At 49.8% G+C, this 17,241-nt stretch overlaps 2 protein-coding genes across 7 annotated transcripts in view; one reads left to right on the forward strand and one right to left on the reverse strand.

The window, feature by feature from the left end:
• The window catches only part of BIN3 (bridging integrator 3), a 127,460-nt gene extending 123,702 nt beyond the window's left edge, over positions 1 to 3,758 (forward strand). For all 3 annotated transcript variants that reach the window (XM_053269480.1, XM_053269478.1, XM_053269479.1), the window contains one exon: positions 2,752 to 3,758. In XM_053269480.1, the coding sequence (XP_053125455.1) occupies positions 2,752 to 2,898 (147 nt within the window). In that variant the 3' untranslated portion in view covers positions 2,899 to 3,758. The remainder of the gene's footprint in view (positions 1 to 2,751) is intronic.
• A 385-nt stretch (positions 3,759 to 4,143) lies between these two features.
• CCAR2 (cell cycle and apoptosis regulator 2) overlaps positions 4,144 to 17,241 on the reverse strand; it is a 28,456-nt gene continuing 15,358 nt past the window's right edge. For 3 of the 4 annotated variants that reach the window (XM_053269463.1, XM_053269464.1, XM_053269465.1), the window contains exons 12-21: positions 12,811 to 12,985; positions 12,081 to 12,332; positions 10,737 to 10,967; positions 10,058 to 10,223; positions 9,615 to 9,694; positions 8,275 to 8,421; positions 8,049 to 8,157; positions 7,313 to 7,510; positions 6,384 to 6,589; positions 4,144 to 5,326 (exon numbers count right to left, since the gene is read on the reverse strand). In XM_053269463.1, the coding sequence (XP_053125438.1) occupies positions 5,270 to 5,326; positions 6,384 to 6,589; positions 7,313 to 7,510; positions 8,049 to 8,157; positions 8,275 to 8,421; positions 9,615 to 9,694; positions 10,058 to 10,223; positions 10,737 to 10,967; positions 12,081 to 12,332; positions 12,811 to 12,985 (1,621 nt within the window). In that variant the 3' untranslated portion in view covers positions 4,144 to 5,269. The remainder of the gene's footprint in view (positions 5,327 to 6,383; positions 6,590 to 7,312; positions 7,511 to 8,048; positions 8,158 to 8,274; positions 8,422 to 9,614; positions 9,695 to 10,057; positions 10,224 to 10,736; positions 10,968 to 12,080; positions 12,333 to 12,810; positions 12,986 to 17,241) is intronic. The other variant, XM_053269466.1, reaches the window with a different exon arrangement.

Below are 17,241 nucleotides of genomic sequence, written 5' to 3' on the forward strand. Positions count from 1 at the left end.
CTTTTTAGTTGTTCAGAATACTTGAAATCAATTAGCTAAAAGTTGAAGGCCCGATATATGAAGTCACCAATTCATGACGTCCAGTATTTGAAACCTGGAGAACTGGAGGCTTTGATTGTAGTTGCAATCTGTTACCCTACCTGGCCTTTCCTTGCTTTGATAAGGTTGCTGGTCACCTGCACTCAAACTGGCTTCTGCCCCGCTTGAACTGGTCCTTTCTCTCTTTCCTGCCTTCTGCCGATGCCTGCTGGTTTCCAGTGACACATTCCTCAAGCAGAACTCGGCTCCTCCTGCTCTGTCAATTTATATCCACTTCACAGTCAGTCAGCTGGTACACTTGGTCGTTCTCATATATCCTTCTTGAAGCTTAGATCTACCTTTAGTGGATAAGACCAAGAGGCTTGAGGGTCAGTAAGACTCGATAAAAACCTCTGGGGCGACCCAAAGTGAAGTGTTTTCAAAAAGTGCAGTTCACATCCATTGCCACCTTCTCCCTTTTGCCCCGTGGTGTCTTTGATGGTCTTTGCCTAGTCGACACACAATATGTAGCATTTGTAGACATGAAACAGATAGAAGTGGAACAGTCCTGAGGTGGTAGAATAGATTGTATGACTTCAGAGGGCAGGAAGTAGAAACTAGCACAGCAAGGAGCTGACTTTCTTGGCTGGATAAGGATTACATTCCTGGTGATTAATGGGAGCGAAAACATCTGGCAGGTGCTGTATGGTATATTAAGCAGTATCAGTACCATTTGAATGTTAGAACAACCCTGTATTCAGTAGGAGTTCCAAGATGAAACCACTGGTAGGTGCAGAGGCACTTATGAAGAGATAAATGTAAGTAGCAACAAACAAGTTAACCCTTTGAGTAAATACAGTAATTTGTTGAAGGTAGTTTTATGCTAAAATGATGTATTATTGTGATTTGGTTCACTGTAGATTTCTCCTGATGAAATCCTGCCTAAGCGGGAAGAAACAGGTTAAAAGCTACCTAGGACACCTGTAGAGTAAGAATCTGAACAAGAATCTGTGAGAGTAAAGACCTATAAGGACTTTGTGGGAACCATAAGGATTGCTTTCATATTTACCCTTCCATTATATAGCAATCTATATGCACAAAGGAACTGTTGACATATTTGACCTTCAAGCAACATCATTTGGGACTTATAAATTTAGAAATGATCTCTCTCACAATTTTTTTAAAATTGTGTGTTTCATCATTGTATGCAAATTTATTACAGGAGGTTCAACTGATACTTGTGTTAAAACATTCATATATTTGGTTAATTGTAAATGTATTGTAATTTTGGTAAAAAACTTTTGGCATAACGTTTATGCAGAATTCTCTCACATGGTCTGTGTGTGAACAGCTTTTAGCTAATTGATTTCAATACACGGTGCATATATATCTTTCTATGTATATGGTCTGCTTATTATGCAATTGATGTCAGAGCACGAAATGATGCTGTGTTTGGTAGGAGTGTCCTGCAGTTTGTGTTTCAAGTAAAACTTTCTGGCAGATTACATATTGCTTCTGTTTCTTCCCTCCTCCTTGGGTGCTGGCTTGTTATGCGCCCATTTGTGTAGAAGACAGAGACCACATTGAAGTACAGGTTACTCACCCTTAACGTTGGTTCTTCTAGTGGACATCTGTACTTTTACACGCCCTCCCCTTCTCCCTGCGGGGTTCACTGAAGCTGGACACCGTGACTCAAGGGATGAGGAGTGGCGCAGCTGCATATAGCAGCTGGGGGTGGAGTTCTCGCCCAAAGCAGGAGAATTGAGCTTGTTAGATACCGACGAGGTCTCTGTGCGGGCACATAGCCCACTTATGTAGAAGTACAGATGACCACCAGAAGAACCAAAGTTGTAGGTGAGTAACCTGCAGTTTATTGGTCCTGTCTCTGGGCACGTGGGAGGATCAACCCATCGCTCAAGAGGAGACACTCCCACACAGTCGATGGTTGACCGGTCATGGTCGACTAGTTTATGGCAGCATTGACCTGTTAAGATGTTTGACCGGTCAGGGTTGATATTTGACCGGTCGTGGTCGACCAGTTTGTGGAAGCATGTCGACCAGTTTATGGCAGCATTGCACTGTTAAGATTGTTGACCGGTTAAAGATGTTTGACCGGTCATGGTCGACCAGTTTATGGCAGCATTGCCCTGTTAAGATGTTTGACCGGTCAGGGTTGATATTTGACCGGTCGTGGTCAATCAGTTTATGGCAGCTTTGACCTGTTAGGATGTTTGACCGGTTAAAGATGTTTGACTGGTCGTGGTCGACCAGTTTATGGCAGCATTGCCCTGTTAAGATGTTTGACCGGTCGTGGTCGACCAGTTTATGGCAGCATTGCCCTGTTAAGATGTTTGACCGGTCGTGGTCGACCAGTTTATGGCAGCATTGACCAGTTAAGGTCAACATTTTATTGGCCTCACATTCACTGAGGGAGAATGTGTAGTTAACTATAGAATTCACTGCCACCAGGTGTGGCTTTAGTCCCTTTAATCAGGCAATAGCCTAATTCTCCAACAAGAGAACCTCATAACATTGTTTCTGTTACCTAAGTAATTTTGCTTTAGCAATTAATTCAATTGAGGCAAGTATCAAAGGGCCTTGCTATATGAATGTTTGCAAGGTTGCCGAGGGTGAATGGTGGTTGTAGATTACAGAAGCCCAGAGTTTGGCGTTTCAGCTACTGGCGAGAAATGCTTCTACTGATCTAACGGGATTCCTGTTCTTTTCCACTAGGTTGTGTACTACACTGAAATGTACAAAATATTTGGAGACTTGACGGAACAGATTGATGAGCCTGGCCTGACAGACGAGCAGAGGGAGAAGGAGAATGAAGCCAAGCTGAATGAACTGAGGGCACTCTCTATCGTGGCTGATGACTGACCTCCACTTTGTAGGAGTTACAAGGCAGCAGCTGGTGCTGTGGGGACCTTTTGCTCCTACACAGAAACCTTCATGGTTAGACTCCTTGTTCTCCAAAGACGTGGGCCCCTCTTGACTTTTAGCCCCTTGCAGGTATGCTCCCCCAGATCAGAAGTGCCCGCTTGCAGCAGCTCTCCAAAACTGAACCGCCACAGCAAGAGAGTGGGACAGGTCCTTGTCACTACCACATACGGACTCTGGAATTGGACTTTAGGAGTTTCTCTTTCCACCTCCCCAGCACAAGACACAATGATTTATAAGCTTTAATTGTCATGGTCTGTAGCTATGTGTGCTTAGTTACTACAGGTAGAGAATTTCTTTCCAGATGTGGTGGTGGGGAGACTGTATAACTGTGCCTTGAAGAGAAAGGTCTTGTCACCACACTGGAGCCTTTTTCTAGAAGAGGAGCTGGTAAGATTTGTGTTTGCATGCGACAGAAGGCCATCTCTAATAGCAATGGTTTTGGACTGGGTTACAGTATTATTAACCTTGGTCTCAAGGGTGTCTCACTCACCTCTTGTGGCCCCAGAGAGAAGGCTCTGTGCAAGGCAAGGCAATAACAGCATTATGTAACTCTCCTGAGGGATTCTTTGGCTCCCGAGGTAGGACGGCCTGGATTGACTGCTTGAAGCACTGCAGGTGTATTCCAGGGCTGAGGGGAGCTTTGCTAGCAAACAGGCGCCTCTGCTCCCAGCAGGAAGTCGGACTGTACAAGCACAGGTGATTTTTCTTTGTGTAGACTTTCCCCAACTCTTTTCTGTTTAATCCGCCTTGGAGCAAGTAGGTAGATGACATTTCTTTAAATGTAAGTGTTCCTCTAAGCTGTGATTCTAATTTTTATTTTTTCCACACACACACAAAAAGGAAACTTGCTCTCCGCTGGGCTCTTTGCCTTTGTCTACCAAACCCACAGACGACTACCTCCTGCTGCTTGAAAAGGTGACTAAACCTCACCTGTGGCACAGGGAACAGGGTCCATGTTGCTCAGCTAATGTATTGCCTAGCATAATATTTAGCCTGTCGTCTGAGATCACATTCTACCCTGTTCCGTGCTGCCGCTTTCTCCCGCTCCCCCTTCCATTAAGCAGCACCTGAATGGCCACTTCAGCACCCACAGACCATTTGGAGTCATTCAAAAAAGTAGTTCAAGGCCAAGCTCAATGAGAGAGAGAGCTAATGGGAAATGAGGACTCGCAGACCTCCAAGTGAGGAAGAGACTTTTATAAAAGGGACCTTGGCCAGTTAAATACAAGTTGTTACCACGTTTACAGACTAAAAGCAACACATCCAGAAGTGACAGACCGCCTGTGAGGATGGGGGAGCAGGTGGCCAGAGCAGAGACAGTCGGCGCCTCCTGCGGGCGTCTCTGGCAGGCCCAGCCACTCTGCTCGAGACGACCACAGGGACCCAAAGGGTTCCCTACCGCAGCCCTCCTGAAATCTGCTCCTCCCCCAAAGCCCACATTGACCGCACTGCAGCCCACCTCCTACCACGTCTGAGGCCTTAAGCCCAGTCCTGGTGACCAAGAACATCACTTGCGCGTGAAGGCTGGTGTAGACCTAGCAGGCTGCTTGGGGTGTGAAGCTGCAGAGGGCCAATGACTGGCCTGGAAGCAGTCAAAGGACCCACCAATGCACTGTGCTGAATGGGTGAGGGGCTGAACTCCCACCACAGCAGCCAGCCCCCCCGTCAGTGCCTCGCAACACCAGCAAGAGCCACTAACTAGCCTGCAGCACTGAATGGATCAGCCATGGGGGGTGGGGGGAGAATCGGCTGCGCTGCTTCCACCGTTGGTTTAAAATCCTGCCAGTTCTGACCACTCCGTTGTGCCTTTCCCAAAGCACCTTTTAGCCAAGAAGCAGCCGAACACCACCTCCTTGAGCAAAAGCGTGGGGGGGGGGTTGGGGGGGGTCTCCATGCAGCACAAAGAGGCTAGCCATGCCCTGTCCCTCGGAGCCGTGGGGCACCTGCGCTCCGTTTCTAACTGCATCGGGTTGAGCACTGGGAGGAACTTCCCTGCAGACACGCGCTGCTTGCAGGCAGCCTGAAACTACCTGGGCTGCAGCTTCTCCACTCACACAATAGACCATCAAAACTCCTACCTAATGGGAATCCTTTAAACAATAATGGTGGCTCCAGCGTTATGAACTGCAGATCCCAGCCATGCTTAGACTAGGTGGCCCTTTCCCCAAACCTGAGGTGGTGGTTTAGGATGAAAACCAGCTCCGGCCTTTCATGGGGCAGCCAAAGGTCACCCCAACCGCTAACCCACAGCCCAAAATACCACACCAGGGTACTGATCTTCCCTGCTGAGCTGCCTCTCCAAGGAATGTCAGTTGCTGGAAGCTGCCGTCGGTGTTGGTTCCTTCTTTTCTAAGCAGTTATTGGTCTGAAAGAGATAAAGGGAAGGAAGCACAGCCGTCAACTTGCTGCTTTTCTGTGTGGACAGGCAGGCAGTCTGCATGTTTGCAGCACAGAGGAGTATTCAAAGAGCTGGTTCCCTCCGCCTCAGTCTGAAGGGGTACAGGCCCAGGAACCCCTCCGTGTGGGGGGAGAGCCCTTTGTATCCACCCAAGCAAAGATGCTTTTTTGGAGAGAGGGCAGAACGCCACTCAACTGGTTAGCTGAACATTCATATGATCAAGCTTGGACAGGCTTGATGAGGCACTGGGCTCATGCGTCAACCCTAGCAACATTCGACACGCGTTTGCAAACCAAGGCCTCCTATTTTTGTCAAGATTCAGTCAAAACAAAAATCTAGTTCTACCCTTAGAACAATCCAAACAGATTTTATATACGACGACTATTTCTAAAATGCACCTAGCCCAGTGTTTTGGCAAGGGCTGCTGCGATAGACAGTGAGGGGAGGGAGGCAGGGGGAAGGGGGACAAGGCCCCCAGCGTGCGTCTCCACTACAGGACTGAGTCTGTGGACAGAAAAAATGGCTTCTACCCGGCAGGAGGGCTTGATTGCTCAGGAAGTGACTGAGCGGAAACTTGAGGGTCTCACTCCAAGGAGGCAAGCTCCCCTTTGCGATGCCTCAGTATTTCACAAAAAGGCTGTACTCCAAGACACACTAACTAGTCTTGCTTAGTGGGAAAAGCTGCAGAGTAACTATACATAGCATGAGGCAACGTTTTCCCAGCACTTGAGACAAAAGCATTGCCATAAACAAACAAAGACACAAATGCCCGAATAAAGACAGAGAATGTTCTGCCCAACGCCGACCATGGATGTGCTCCCTCATTAGATGTTGCCAGACACGGCCCCACCACTACAGTGCCGGGCAGCCTACACAGCATCTCGTAGACTCAGGGTCACCAGAGCACAGTGCTTCTGGAACTGCAGGGGAAACTGCCCAGAAAAGTCACGGTGACACCAGGCCACAAAGACTCTGTCCGGACTAAAAGACGCTCCCAGCTTCATCTGGGTGACAGACGGCCTACCTTCTCAACAATCTTCTGGATTTCCAGCTGCAGCGGAACCAGGCGCTTCTTATTCTCCTGCAGCAGCCTCTGGAACTGGGATTTTTGCCTCTCCGCCGCTTTAGACTGTTCCTCCATCTCACCGAGACGCTTCTGTAATTCCTGCACCTCCGCTGCCAGGACCTTGTTGGAAGCCTCTGTCGATAAGAAGCGGTTTTGCGTCTCTTCTGTAAACACAATACAACAAAATTCAATTTCCAGGCAACAAACCAATGGGCTGAGATCAGAGTAGGGCAGAGAGAGAGAAGCATCTCCCAGCCAGGAAATGGAAGAGCAGCCATCACTGTCCTAAATCCGTACAGCACGCAACTTGGGGAAAGGGTGGAGAGTCAGTCCCTCCAAAAGGCTGAAGGGCGGGGAGAGATTTGCACAGGGCTACACAGACTATTGCCCTGTGGCTCTAGCAACTCTGCAATCAAATGTGTTTGCAGAATCCATATGGCGACAACAATGTAGGGTCCCTCCCACCCACCTGCTATTAGGAAACCCCAATAGGCCTGCTGGCTGCCTCCAGCTCAATTTCCTGGCAGCAGGCAAGAGCAGGGAGGGAGTCCTGGTCTTTGGGTCACTTCAATCCCCCAGCAACCCCAAGAGTTCTACTAGTCAGAGCATTTGGTGCCAGCTCAGCTACAGCATCCAAACTCTTGGTCTAATCCATACATGCTGGTCCAAGAATTTGGGCTTCTGCAAAGCCCAGTTTGGACGGTTGTGGATGCAGGAGTGTTCTTAAAGGGGCATCCCATGATTTGCTCAACAGGTGTAAGAGGCCGAGGCAGAGGCTACTCTCAGGCAAGGAAGGCACCGCGCTTCTTGGGGAGACGGTGCAGCCGCGTGGCGGGTGGGGCCATTCTTCAGCAGGACAGGGCAAGACCTGGCCACATGCTGCTCACCCAACTTGAGCTCCAGGGTGTGGATTTTGTTCTCCAAATAGAGGCGGCTGTTTTCCGTCTGTTCTGCCTTCTCCAGCAGCTTGCCCACGTTGAGGGCAGCCCCGTTGAACATAACCAGGCTGCCAGGCTGAGTTTCTAGGGTAGGCTTGGCAGGAGCCTTGGGAAGGGAGGCGGACGAGTGCAACAAAGCCAGGTTGCCTGCAAGAACAAGAAGTCATGAGCATTGCTTGCCTCCGGAGTAGAGCAACCCAGAAGCAGGGAGCGGGCAGCAAAAGGGTTCAAACAGCTGCACTGCAGAACAGGTTCCAGCCACTCCTGTTCCTGGGTGGGAAGAAGCCCTCTCCTCCTCCTCCTGCTGCATACAGAGTGCCAGCATCCCAAAGGGAAGCCAGGCCCACTTCTCAGACAGCTCAGCTTGGGGTTTCACTGCAGGGTAGGGGGAGCCTTCTTAAAACCCTCCTGCTACTCTTTGGATGGGCAGTGGGTACCCGGAGCTGCCAAGTTCACAGAGGAATATATGAGCAGGGAAAGGGGAGAAGAGGGCCGGAACTGCTCCCCATGTAACTAGCTGATCACTAACTCAAGCAGCCTGGAAACTGCGGGCCCAGGGGCAGGAGGCCAACCACGGAGTTGCATCCATGACCCAGCCCTGGAGTTGGAGTTCAAGCGGGAAACGCAAAGGCTCTGCCCGTCTCTTCGCCACCAAATGCTCCCTCGCCCCATATTTGGCACCTACCGAGCGGTTCCTCATTAGGGCCTGGCTCAGTCCCTTCCTGCCGGCTGTAGCGTAGGCTGCGGTAGCGGCACACGAACTGCGTCACCACCCTGTTCACCAGGCGCTTCACCTGCCACCAGATGAGATATCCCCCTCCATGAACAGCACTGGGAAAGGCCACCGACAGAGCCTTGCGCCCTCCGCAGCGCTATCCACCAAGCAGGGGACAAACCGGGCTGGTGCTCACCTGCTCTTTGCAGAGGTGCAGGCCCAAGGTGAGGAGGACTTTCTCCATATCCCTCCGGTGCAGGTAGCCGCAGAAATTCAAGTCAAAGTAAACAAAGGCAAGAAGGGCATCCAGTGGCAACACAGCGCTTGGGTCCAGCTCTCTGGGCTGGGAAGGGAAACACACACACTGCTCAGACCGTCAAGCTGACACTCCCTTTACCCTGCATGGACTCTCCCATACCTTGATGCAGACACAGCCAATGTCCTTTCACTGTGCCCTGGCCTTGAAAGGGGTGTCCCCTTCCCCACCGCCAGCTGAGCCCTAGAAACAGGCATCAGCTGCGTCTCCAGAACAGGCTCCAAGCACACTGCTGAGATTGCCGGGGGGGGGGGGGAGGGGGCCTCTGCTAATTCAGGACAGGGATCAGCTCCCAGAGGTCAGCTCCCTGAGTGGGGTATCCTACTCTGTACTCAAGGGCAAACTGTGCATCAGACACTAGCGTGGGGAAAGCTAGAGTGGAATGTTTTCTGAGTAGTCATAGGGTGACAGGTGCGGGGACAGCAGAGGCTAATCTAGAATTGGTAGGCAGGAAGCTAGGACCTCTCAGTCAATACCCCCAACCCTGAGAACTCTCCCCCACTGGGGAGGGGGGAACAGACACAACAACGTCCTGGGATCATGTGGAACAGAAATCTACATGGATGCAATCTTGCTGCAGAGAATGGAATATGAATCTAATGCAAAACTTGGCTCCTATAGAATCCCACAAACCCAACCCTTCAATTTACAGACCACGATTCATTTCTAAACCACATGGGTTTAGAGAGATTCCTGTCTGCAACCTTGGAGAAGCTGCTGCCAGTCTGTGAAGACAATACTGAGCTAGATAGACCAATGGTCTGACTCAGTATATGGCAGCTTCTTATGTTCCTATGGGTATGAAGTCAGACCTGGAGGCAAGAGGGCCACCTTCTTCTTAGGAACCAGAACTTACTGGCTGGGAATTCTGATGCTCGGGGATATGGTTGCCTTCATGCAGCGTGTCCCGACCACAGCTGACAAACAGCTTGACAGACATAATTCTAATGTTCATCAAAAATGTGTCTTTAATCACAGCCAATCATTCCAAGTACATCCATGTAAGTTTGCTGGATGGTAAAATGGGAGTCTGGGTTAAACAATTTGCTATGCGGAGTATTTATTAAACACTCAAAAGTGCTGTTTTTCCTGCCTGAATTGGACTGGATCACTGAATTAGTGGCAACCCCACAGTAGTGGGATATTAATTTTCAAGAACCCAACCTGGAGCAAGACAGAGCCTATAGCTTGAAGTGCCTGAAGCAAACTAGATCACTGACCACATCATGAAGCGAGGAGAACTCCATCTCTGATTGGTTTGAAGCAACCGATCGCACTTCAGCATCTTCTAACTTGACACCTGTGGACAAGGCAGACCAGACCTGCTTCAGCTGCTGGCATAAAACTGCCCCTCGTACAACCATCTGCAGGGTTGCAATAAACTCAGTATGGAGACGGGGGAATTATAGGGTACTGGCTTGCCTCAGGACAGACCGTGAGCAAGGGAAGGGAACCCAGGAGTCCTGATCTTCCCTGTTAGGGCTAAGGAGAGTCACCGGATGTGCTCTTTTCACCTTTCGTTTTTCCTGTGATTAAATGAATATGGGTGTCTGCAGGCAGCATTATGGCTTCTCCCCATTCCACCTTAAATCGGGGGGTGGGGGGGCATCCCATAACCTTGCATGCTTCCCTATACGACTGCTGCATTTCACAGAGTACCTACCAAAATCCTCCTCCTCATCCTCTCTCAGCAGCAGCAGGTCATCCTCCAGGCTCAGGTCACAGAGCTCATCTGTAGAGTCCTTGGGGTCTGCTTTGACGTTCCCACTAGCCTTCTCGTCCTTAGCTGTGTTGGCCCCATCGTGACCTGCTGGCTTCTCCTCCTGTTTCTACGAGAGCAAAAAAGCACATGAAGAGGACTGGGCACTTCACATGAGTACAAATAAAGGAATATATCCCCAAGCAATCCAGATTCTGCAACCTTTGCAAGTGTCTTGTTTTGCATGATTTGATGTGCAATATTTATTAGCTGCATAGCCTGTTCCGGTTTTGCCCGTTACGGCATTCAGTCGTCCCTTTGTGAGGATATGCTTTGACAGAACGTGGGCACTGCCTGCTGAAATCTCAAGCCAGCCACAGGATGGGAAAACTCGGATTCTTTCTTTGTGGTTTTAAATGAAAGCCACGAGCTTTCTGCACCCAGCTGGACATGCTGTGTGTTTTCTGCTATCCTGCAAACAGTGGCACATGCACCCCCTTGCACATCAGTCTCTCTGCCTTGGGAAGCCACAGGGAGTGCTCAGCCCCAGCCTGAGGAGCTCCACCTCCACCAGCAGGCAGCCCCCACTCAACCAAGGCCACTTGTCAAACCTGCCAATCGCCTGGGAAGCCTGTAGACCCACCTGCACTTCCTCCTGGTTATTGGCAGGTGTCTCTTCTGTCCCTAGACTCCTGGGAGACTCTTCTTTCATCTCACTCTCTTCCTCCTTCTCCAGTTCAGCGGCTTTCTCCGCTTCGGGGTGCTTTGCCTCCAACGGTTCCTCCTTCTCCGGTAGGGCCATCAATGCCTTGTAGAGCTTGAAGCCAAAATCCCGCTGAAGCATCTCCTGGAAGAACTCTGCCACCACTGCCACCTGTGGAGAAAGCAAGGGGGAGAGCAGTGAGCAGTAGCGATGGGCCCGGAACCAGCAACTGCCGGTTCAAAGGGCTGGGGAGGGTGCTCCCCCTCCCCGCCAGCGCTGTGTGAAGAACTGGTCACACAGGGCAGCAGTGTACCTCCTTGCCACCCCGGTGCATGTTGGGCCAGAAGTACCCCCGGAGGTACCTGGTACGCACGCATGCACGCGCACTTGGTACTTCTGGGGGTACTTGCAGTCCAACAGGCACCGGGGCGTCAAGGAGGTACTCTGCAGCCCCGCAAGACCATTTTTTAACACAGTGCCAGTGGAGGAAACACGGGGGGGGGCACCCTCCCTGGTCCTTAAAGCTAACCACCACCACCACCACCCCCTTTGAATCGGCTGAACTGCCGGACTTTCAAACTGGTTCAGAGGTCTGTAAAAGGGCCTCCAAACCTGTTCGGGCACATCCCTAGTAAGCAGGAGGCAAAGGAAAGATCTGGAGGCCTACATCAGCCACCAGAACACACGGAATTCACTACGGAACAGTATGTGTATGCAGAACTCTTAAAGCAAAAGGCATCACAGATGAAAGACTCCATTAGGCCAAGTGCAGCAAACTACACAACAGTGTGCCTCTCTTCACAAAGCCTCTGCTTTCCCCCCTGCTTCATCCAACTGCAGAGATACCAAGATGAATATTTATATATTGTTTTTCAACCAAGTCCTCAAAGCGGTTCACAGGGGGAAACAAATAAGGTCGTTCCCTGTCCCCAAAGGGCTCACCCTCTAAAAGGCTCCCCCACCATGGGACATATTGCTTTATGGCCCCCAAGATCACACTGCGGACATCCCCTCCTCCCAACCGCTCTCGAGGTGTAGCTGCAAGGGGAAAAGGCAGAGGCGGCAGATGGAAGCCCCAAACACCTTTAGAAGTTTTCGTGAACGTCAAGAGCCACGAGAGGCTCCTGAGCTGGGTTGGCCATGAGTGCTCTGCCGCTTGCTCACCATCTACCCTCACCGAACTTAAGAGGCCCATCTCTCCACTCAGCTGCACAAAAGCAGGCAGGGCAGCCTCTGCCCACCAATCTCCACTGATGAGCCCCATCCTGGGGAAATCAGGGTTACCTCAAAGGAGAGCTTCTCTCGCTGCCGCCTGTACTCCAGCAGAGTGCCAAGGGAGAGGTTGGTGCAGCTGGGCTGCCCACCCTGCAGGGCTGGCTGGGGGTGAGCAATGATGGCAGGTTCCAAGCGGGGTGTCGGGGTCTCCGGTTCAGCTGCAGAGGCCTCAAGAGCTGGCTCAGGGGCAGATCCGGTGGAGTCTGCTTCCTGTTCACTGGCCTCCATCTCCTGCTCAGAGGCCTGTTCAGCGTCCTCTTCCTGTTTAGAAGAATACACATTTCAAGAAGCACCAGAGGCTGCAACCTCTCTCTGTGCCCAAGTGTGCACTGATGAGCCTAAAGCCGAGCATCAGCTGACTTATTACATTTCTATCCCAACTTCTCCAATGAAACTCTCCTTGGCATTTATGGGCTCCCAGCTGGTCTCCCAACCAGGCACAGGCCTGCTTAGCTTCAGTAAGGTGGCCGTCTAATCTGCCTTCAGACCAACAAGGACACGCAGCCTGCAAGACCCCAAGCCAACTTCACACAAACTGGTGGGATAACCCCATAAAGCAAGGGAGAAGCATGCCAACATGTCCCAGAATCCTTCTGTATCAAGTGGATAAAAACACCTCTGGGAAGTGATGGGGTCGGAGTTAAGGCCCCCTCGCTTCTAGTCACACTGGTGCTCTCTCCAAGTACATTTGTTCCTTTCCCACTCAGGTTCACTTCCGCCAACCCCAAACCGTCCTCACCACCTCAGCTTTCTCTTCCAATGGCAGTGGAACCTTTTCAGCTTTCTGCTTGCACAAGGCTTCCCACTCCTCAAGAGACGGCATGCAGCTCCAAACATCTGGCAGGAAGACCACTGTCTGTTCTGGATGAGAAGGGCTGCCCTCACACAGATATCTGAACTCGGCAAACCGGAACCTGAAGTACAAGAAGCGGAGAGGAAATGTTAGGCAGCAAGATGCAAAGAGGACCCTCGGCAGACTTACTTACAAACATAGGAAGCTGCCATATACTGAGTCAGACCCTTAGTCCATCTAGCTCAGTATTGTCTACCTAGACTGGCAGCAGCTTCTCCAAGGTTGCAGGCAGGAGTCTCTCTCAGCCCTATCTTGGAGATGCTGCCAGGGAGGGAACTTGGAACCTTCTCCTCTTCTCAGAGCGGCTCCATCCCCTGAGGGGAAGATCTTCCAGTGCTCACACTTCTAGTCTCCCATTCATATGCAACCAGGGCAGCCCCTGCTTAGCTAAGGGGACCAGTCATGCTTGCTACCACAAGACCAGCTCTCCTCTCTTGGGAGTTCTAAGCAGGGTTCTGCAAATGCACCTTCTTTTCTTGGCTGCTGACACTACACCCCTTTCAGGATTGAATCCATCATAACCAGTCCCGATAAGAAAGAACAGATGGCTTCCTAGTCCAGTTGCAAAATTTGGGGAGGCATTTGCCTAGGTAGGACAGTTCTCCCGCAATATAATCCTTTGTGAGCGTGGAACTGCATGGAGCTCTTGCTCAGCTGCTTTCACCAAGCGAAATGGCAAAGGCATGCAGGACTTCCACTAGAGAAGAGGAGGGCAAATGAAAAGCTATTGACAGAACCTCCAAGAAGAACCCTTTCTGAAGACAGGAACAGAGGAAGCTGCCTTCTACCCAGTCAGGATTGTCTACTCAGACTAGTGGCGGCTTCTCCAGGGTTGTAGGCAGAAGTCTCTCTCAGCCCTATCCTGGAGATGCTGCCAGGGAAGGAACTCGAACCCTTCTGCATGCAAGCAGGCAGGTGTTCTTCCCAGAGCGGCCCCATCCCCTGAGGGGAATATCTTCCAGAGGTGTCACCTTGATCACTCAATAAAGGATTATTAGGCTCCCTGCCTAAAGTCACCAAGGGGCATCTAGGAATTCAATTAGCCCACACTTCTGCAATGGGATTAAGCTATGCAGACTAAATAATGGGTTTGCATAAAGTAAACTGCTTAGTTTACTGGCATGGTTTGTGCAGTTTCATTTTGGAAAAAGGAACATGCTACATATGGACTTGTCAGGGACGAGGAGAGTGGAGGGCAAGGAGGACAAAGGATGCTGGCCAGTAATGGGCAGCGAACCGAGGGCCCTTTTGCCTGTTCCTGAAGTTTGTGGCTTGGTTCACTTGCTCAAATCACCTGATATTTGTTTATGCTTACATCTATCTCTCACTCTACCTCCAAGGAACCCAGAGCAGTCTACACAGTTCTGTTTGTCTTCACAGCAACCTTGCGAGGTAGGTGAGGCTGAGAGACAGGGGACAGAGGTCACCGAGATTCTCTTGCCTACACTGCTCCATCTACTGTTTTATAAAACACTTTATGAAAGACCAACACAGGTTCAGTGTATTCACAGAAGTTTTCTTACTTTGCTAAGGTGGGGAAATTTTTCTTTTTTCAAGACACCTCTTCCCCATATCCACTCACTATCCAACCATTTTTAAGCAGAGCTACAACAGATAATATTTCCAGATGTTTGGGTCTCTTGATATATTCAGGGAACCTGTTCCATTTCTGTTTTAGGCCACTTCAATCATGACAGCAAACCAACGTTTAGTAGACAATGTACATTTGACATGACAGCAGCTAATCTTAGGTTCCTGATGCGCATGCCTGTATAGTATTTGTGTATGCAAACACCTGTTTTGTGCATTCACGCTCTGTTTTAGACATGCACCTAAAGAAGCAATGGGTGAAGGTGGCCTTTAACCTTGACTTGATCTTTCTACTGGAGAAGTTGAGAGCAGCCCAGTTGGCACTCCCAACCCAAGAAAAGGAAAACCGCTCTCTGCTATTCCTGACCAACAAAACCCCATAATCTTGTTTTCCTCCTAAGATAAATTCATTCCATCAGCCCCCACGCTGTAGTCAACCCAGCACTGGACTTCACTCCGAAAAGCTCTGGTTTTGCTTAGTGCTACCAACAGAAGGAGCCCCAAGACTTCAATTCAACAGGTGGCAAAGCTTCAGAGGCCCACAAGTCCCCATCTTCCCTCATCTGTTGCTTCCCAAACAAGTCATATGCACAGCTAGGTTTAAGCAAAATAAGATCAGTTGCCATGGTTACCCAGTGCCAGGAATCTATATATAGCCATGTTGCAACCAACCAAACCAATGCACTCCAAGTTCCAGCTTATTTCTTAATGTTGATTGGCCAGAGATCTGATCTTTGAAGCCTGAGCCGGTTCCAAAGTGCTCGCGTGCAAAAGCATCTGCAGGAGGCTCCAAGGAACCAGAATCACATGGCTCTTGGTTAGGACAGCAGAGGGCAAACACTTTTCTTGTACCAGGCCTTTGCTCTGACAGATCATGGTGATTATGGTGCCCATATCCAAAGCCTCCAAACCTCCCCCCTTTCCTATTCACTTGTGCTTCCCATATGCGGAACAGCCTCTCAGCCTCCAGTGATGGACCAATGGAAGGATTCCCCTAGTTGCCCGGAAGCAGACTGAGCAAGAGGGCAGAGGAGAGGCTGTTCCCAGCATGATGGTCTGAAAGGCACGTGATGCCATCTTCTTGCTGAAGCAAAGCAGGTCGCAGTATGGTCACTATGCCTGGGGTGGGAGACCTCTTGGCCACCCCACGCAGGTCACCTTGTGCTTCAAGAGGGACAAAAAGCAGGGCATGGATGTAAGAAACAGTTTTGTTCACAAAGGGTTTTAGAAACAATCCCCAATTCCAGAATACAGCCTTTAATGCAGAGCTCTCACCAAATGTGTAGAGTAAACAGCAAGTTCAATATTTGTTCTCACCAATTCTGCTAAAAAAAAAAAAGCAGTGTGGGAGTGGGGAGAGACTTTAAATAGGAGGCATTTTTTGTTAAAAGGCTTTCTGTGCGGCTGAGATGGAGGCTTTTACATTCAGTATGGCTCCCCAAACCCACCTATTGCCCCCTGTCCATCTGCCAGAGTTGGCATATTTTTCCTACTTTCCAATGACAAATAAATGTTGACTAATCCCGTTACATAATCTGGGTTTTCTAGCCTCAGAATTCCAGGCATCCCTCAGGGAAAACCCCAACTTGGTTCTGCAAAGGAAAAACTCTTTAAGAGAAAGTTCTCCCTTTTGGTCCTGCATGGTGCCAATTCAGCTCAGCACTGCACAACTTTAATGGAGAGTGCATTAAAGGTCCAAGCCTTGCCCTGCACTAGCCACTCCATAGGCTACCAAAGCATTTCCTGCCTGCTCCTGGTACAGCATGCACGAAAATAAGGCTCCACAAAACTGACTCCCTCACAAGCATGATGCTCTTCACAACAGGCGGACACCTAGTGGCCAGCCTCAGGAAGTGCAACTACATTCCTGATGTTTTAAAGGGAAAAGAATATTGTGGTACCTTGAACAGCAGATGTATTTGGGGCTTAAGCTTTTGAGGAGTGTCCATTCCATCAGCCCATATAGTTTAGTTTAGTTAGTTCGCCCTACTCCCATAGGACTCAGGGCGGCTTACAAGCAATAGTATACACAACACAATTTCATAAAAATATATCTTACATAGCCTCATCCAACTCCATACAATACTCATTCCACATGACATAATAACCATGGATTACAAGAGCACTCTACGACCAGCTATCTCAGCGACCGAACACCTGGCGGAACATTTCAGTCTTACAGTATATCTTCAGTATATATGCCACAATACACCTGTCAGTCTCTAAGGTACCTGTAGAAGTCTAATGCAGCTACTCCACTGAAACATCTGAAGGTTGTGGGTGTCAGTATAGCTTGGCCTTATGAATCCACCCCCAGTATCTTCTGTCTCCCAACCCAGGAGAATTATGATAGCTAAGTGTAAGCAAAATGGGATCTAAATCCCCAAAAGGTCTTCAGTTCACGTGTAGTTGTTCCGAGCTCCCCACACCTCTATTCTGCAAATACTTCTTTGATACATGCACCAGTAAGGCCATCTCCTCCGACCGTAGCACAAGTGAGCATTTGCAGAGCACTTTCAAGTGTTCAAGGTGCTTCACATTATCTGTTAAGGATAACAAACCTTAAACCAAAAGAACATTGTCCCCATGTTGCAAATGGGGAGCCGAGGTTGGCTTGCCCAAGGATATATGGTAAGGTCTAGGAAGAGGTGAGATTCAAACCATGGACTTTCTGGTTCACAGCTTGGCCACCAGCTTTCCACCTTTGGGAGGAGAGCTGGTCTTGTG

The sequence above is a fragment of the Hemicordylus capensis genome, chromosome 8 (assembly GCF_027244095.1).
Source record: "Hemicordylus capensis ecotype Gifberg chromosome 8, rHemCap1.1.pri, whole genome shotgun sequence".
In the NCBI taxonomy this organism is placed as follows: Eukaryota; Metazoa; Chordata; class Lepidosauria; order Squamata; family Cordylidae; genus Hemicordylus; species Hemicordylus capensis.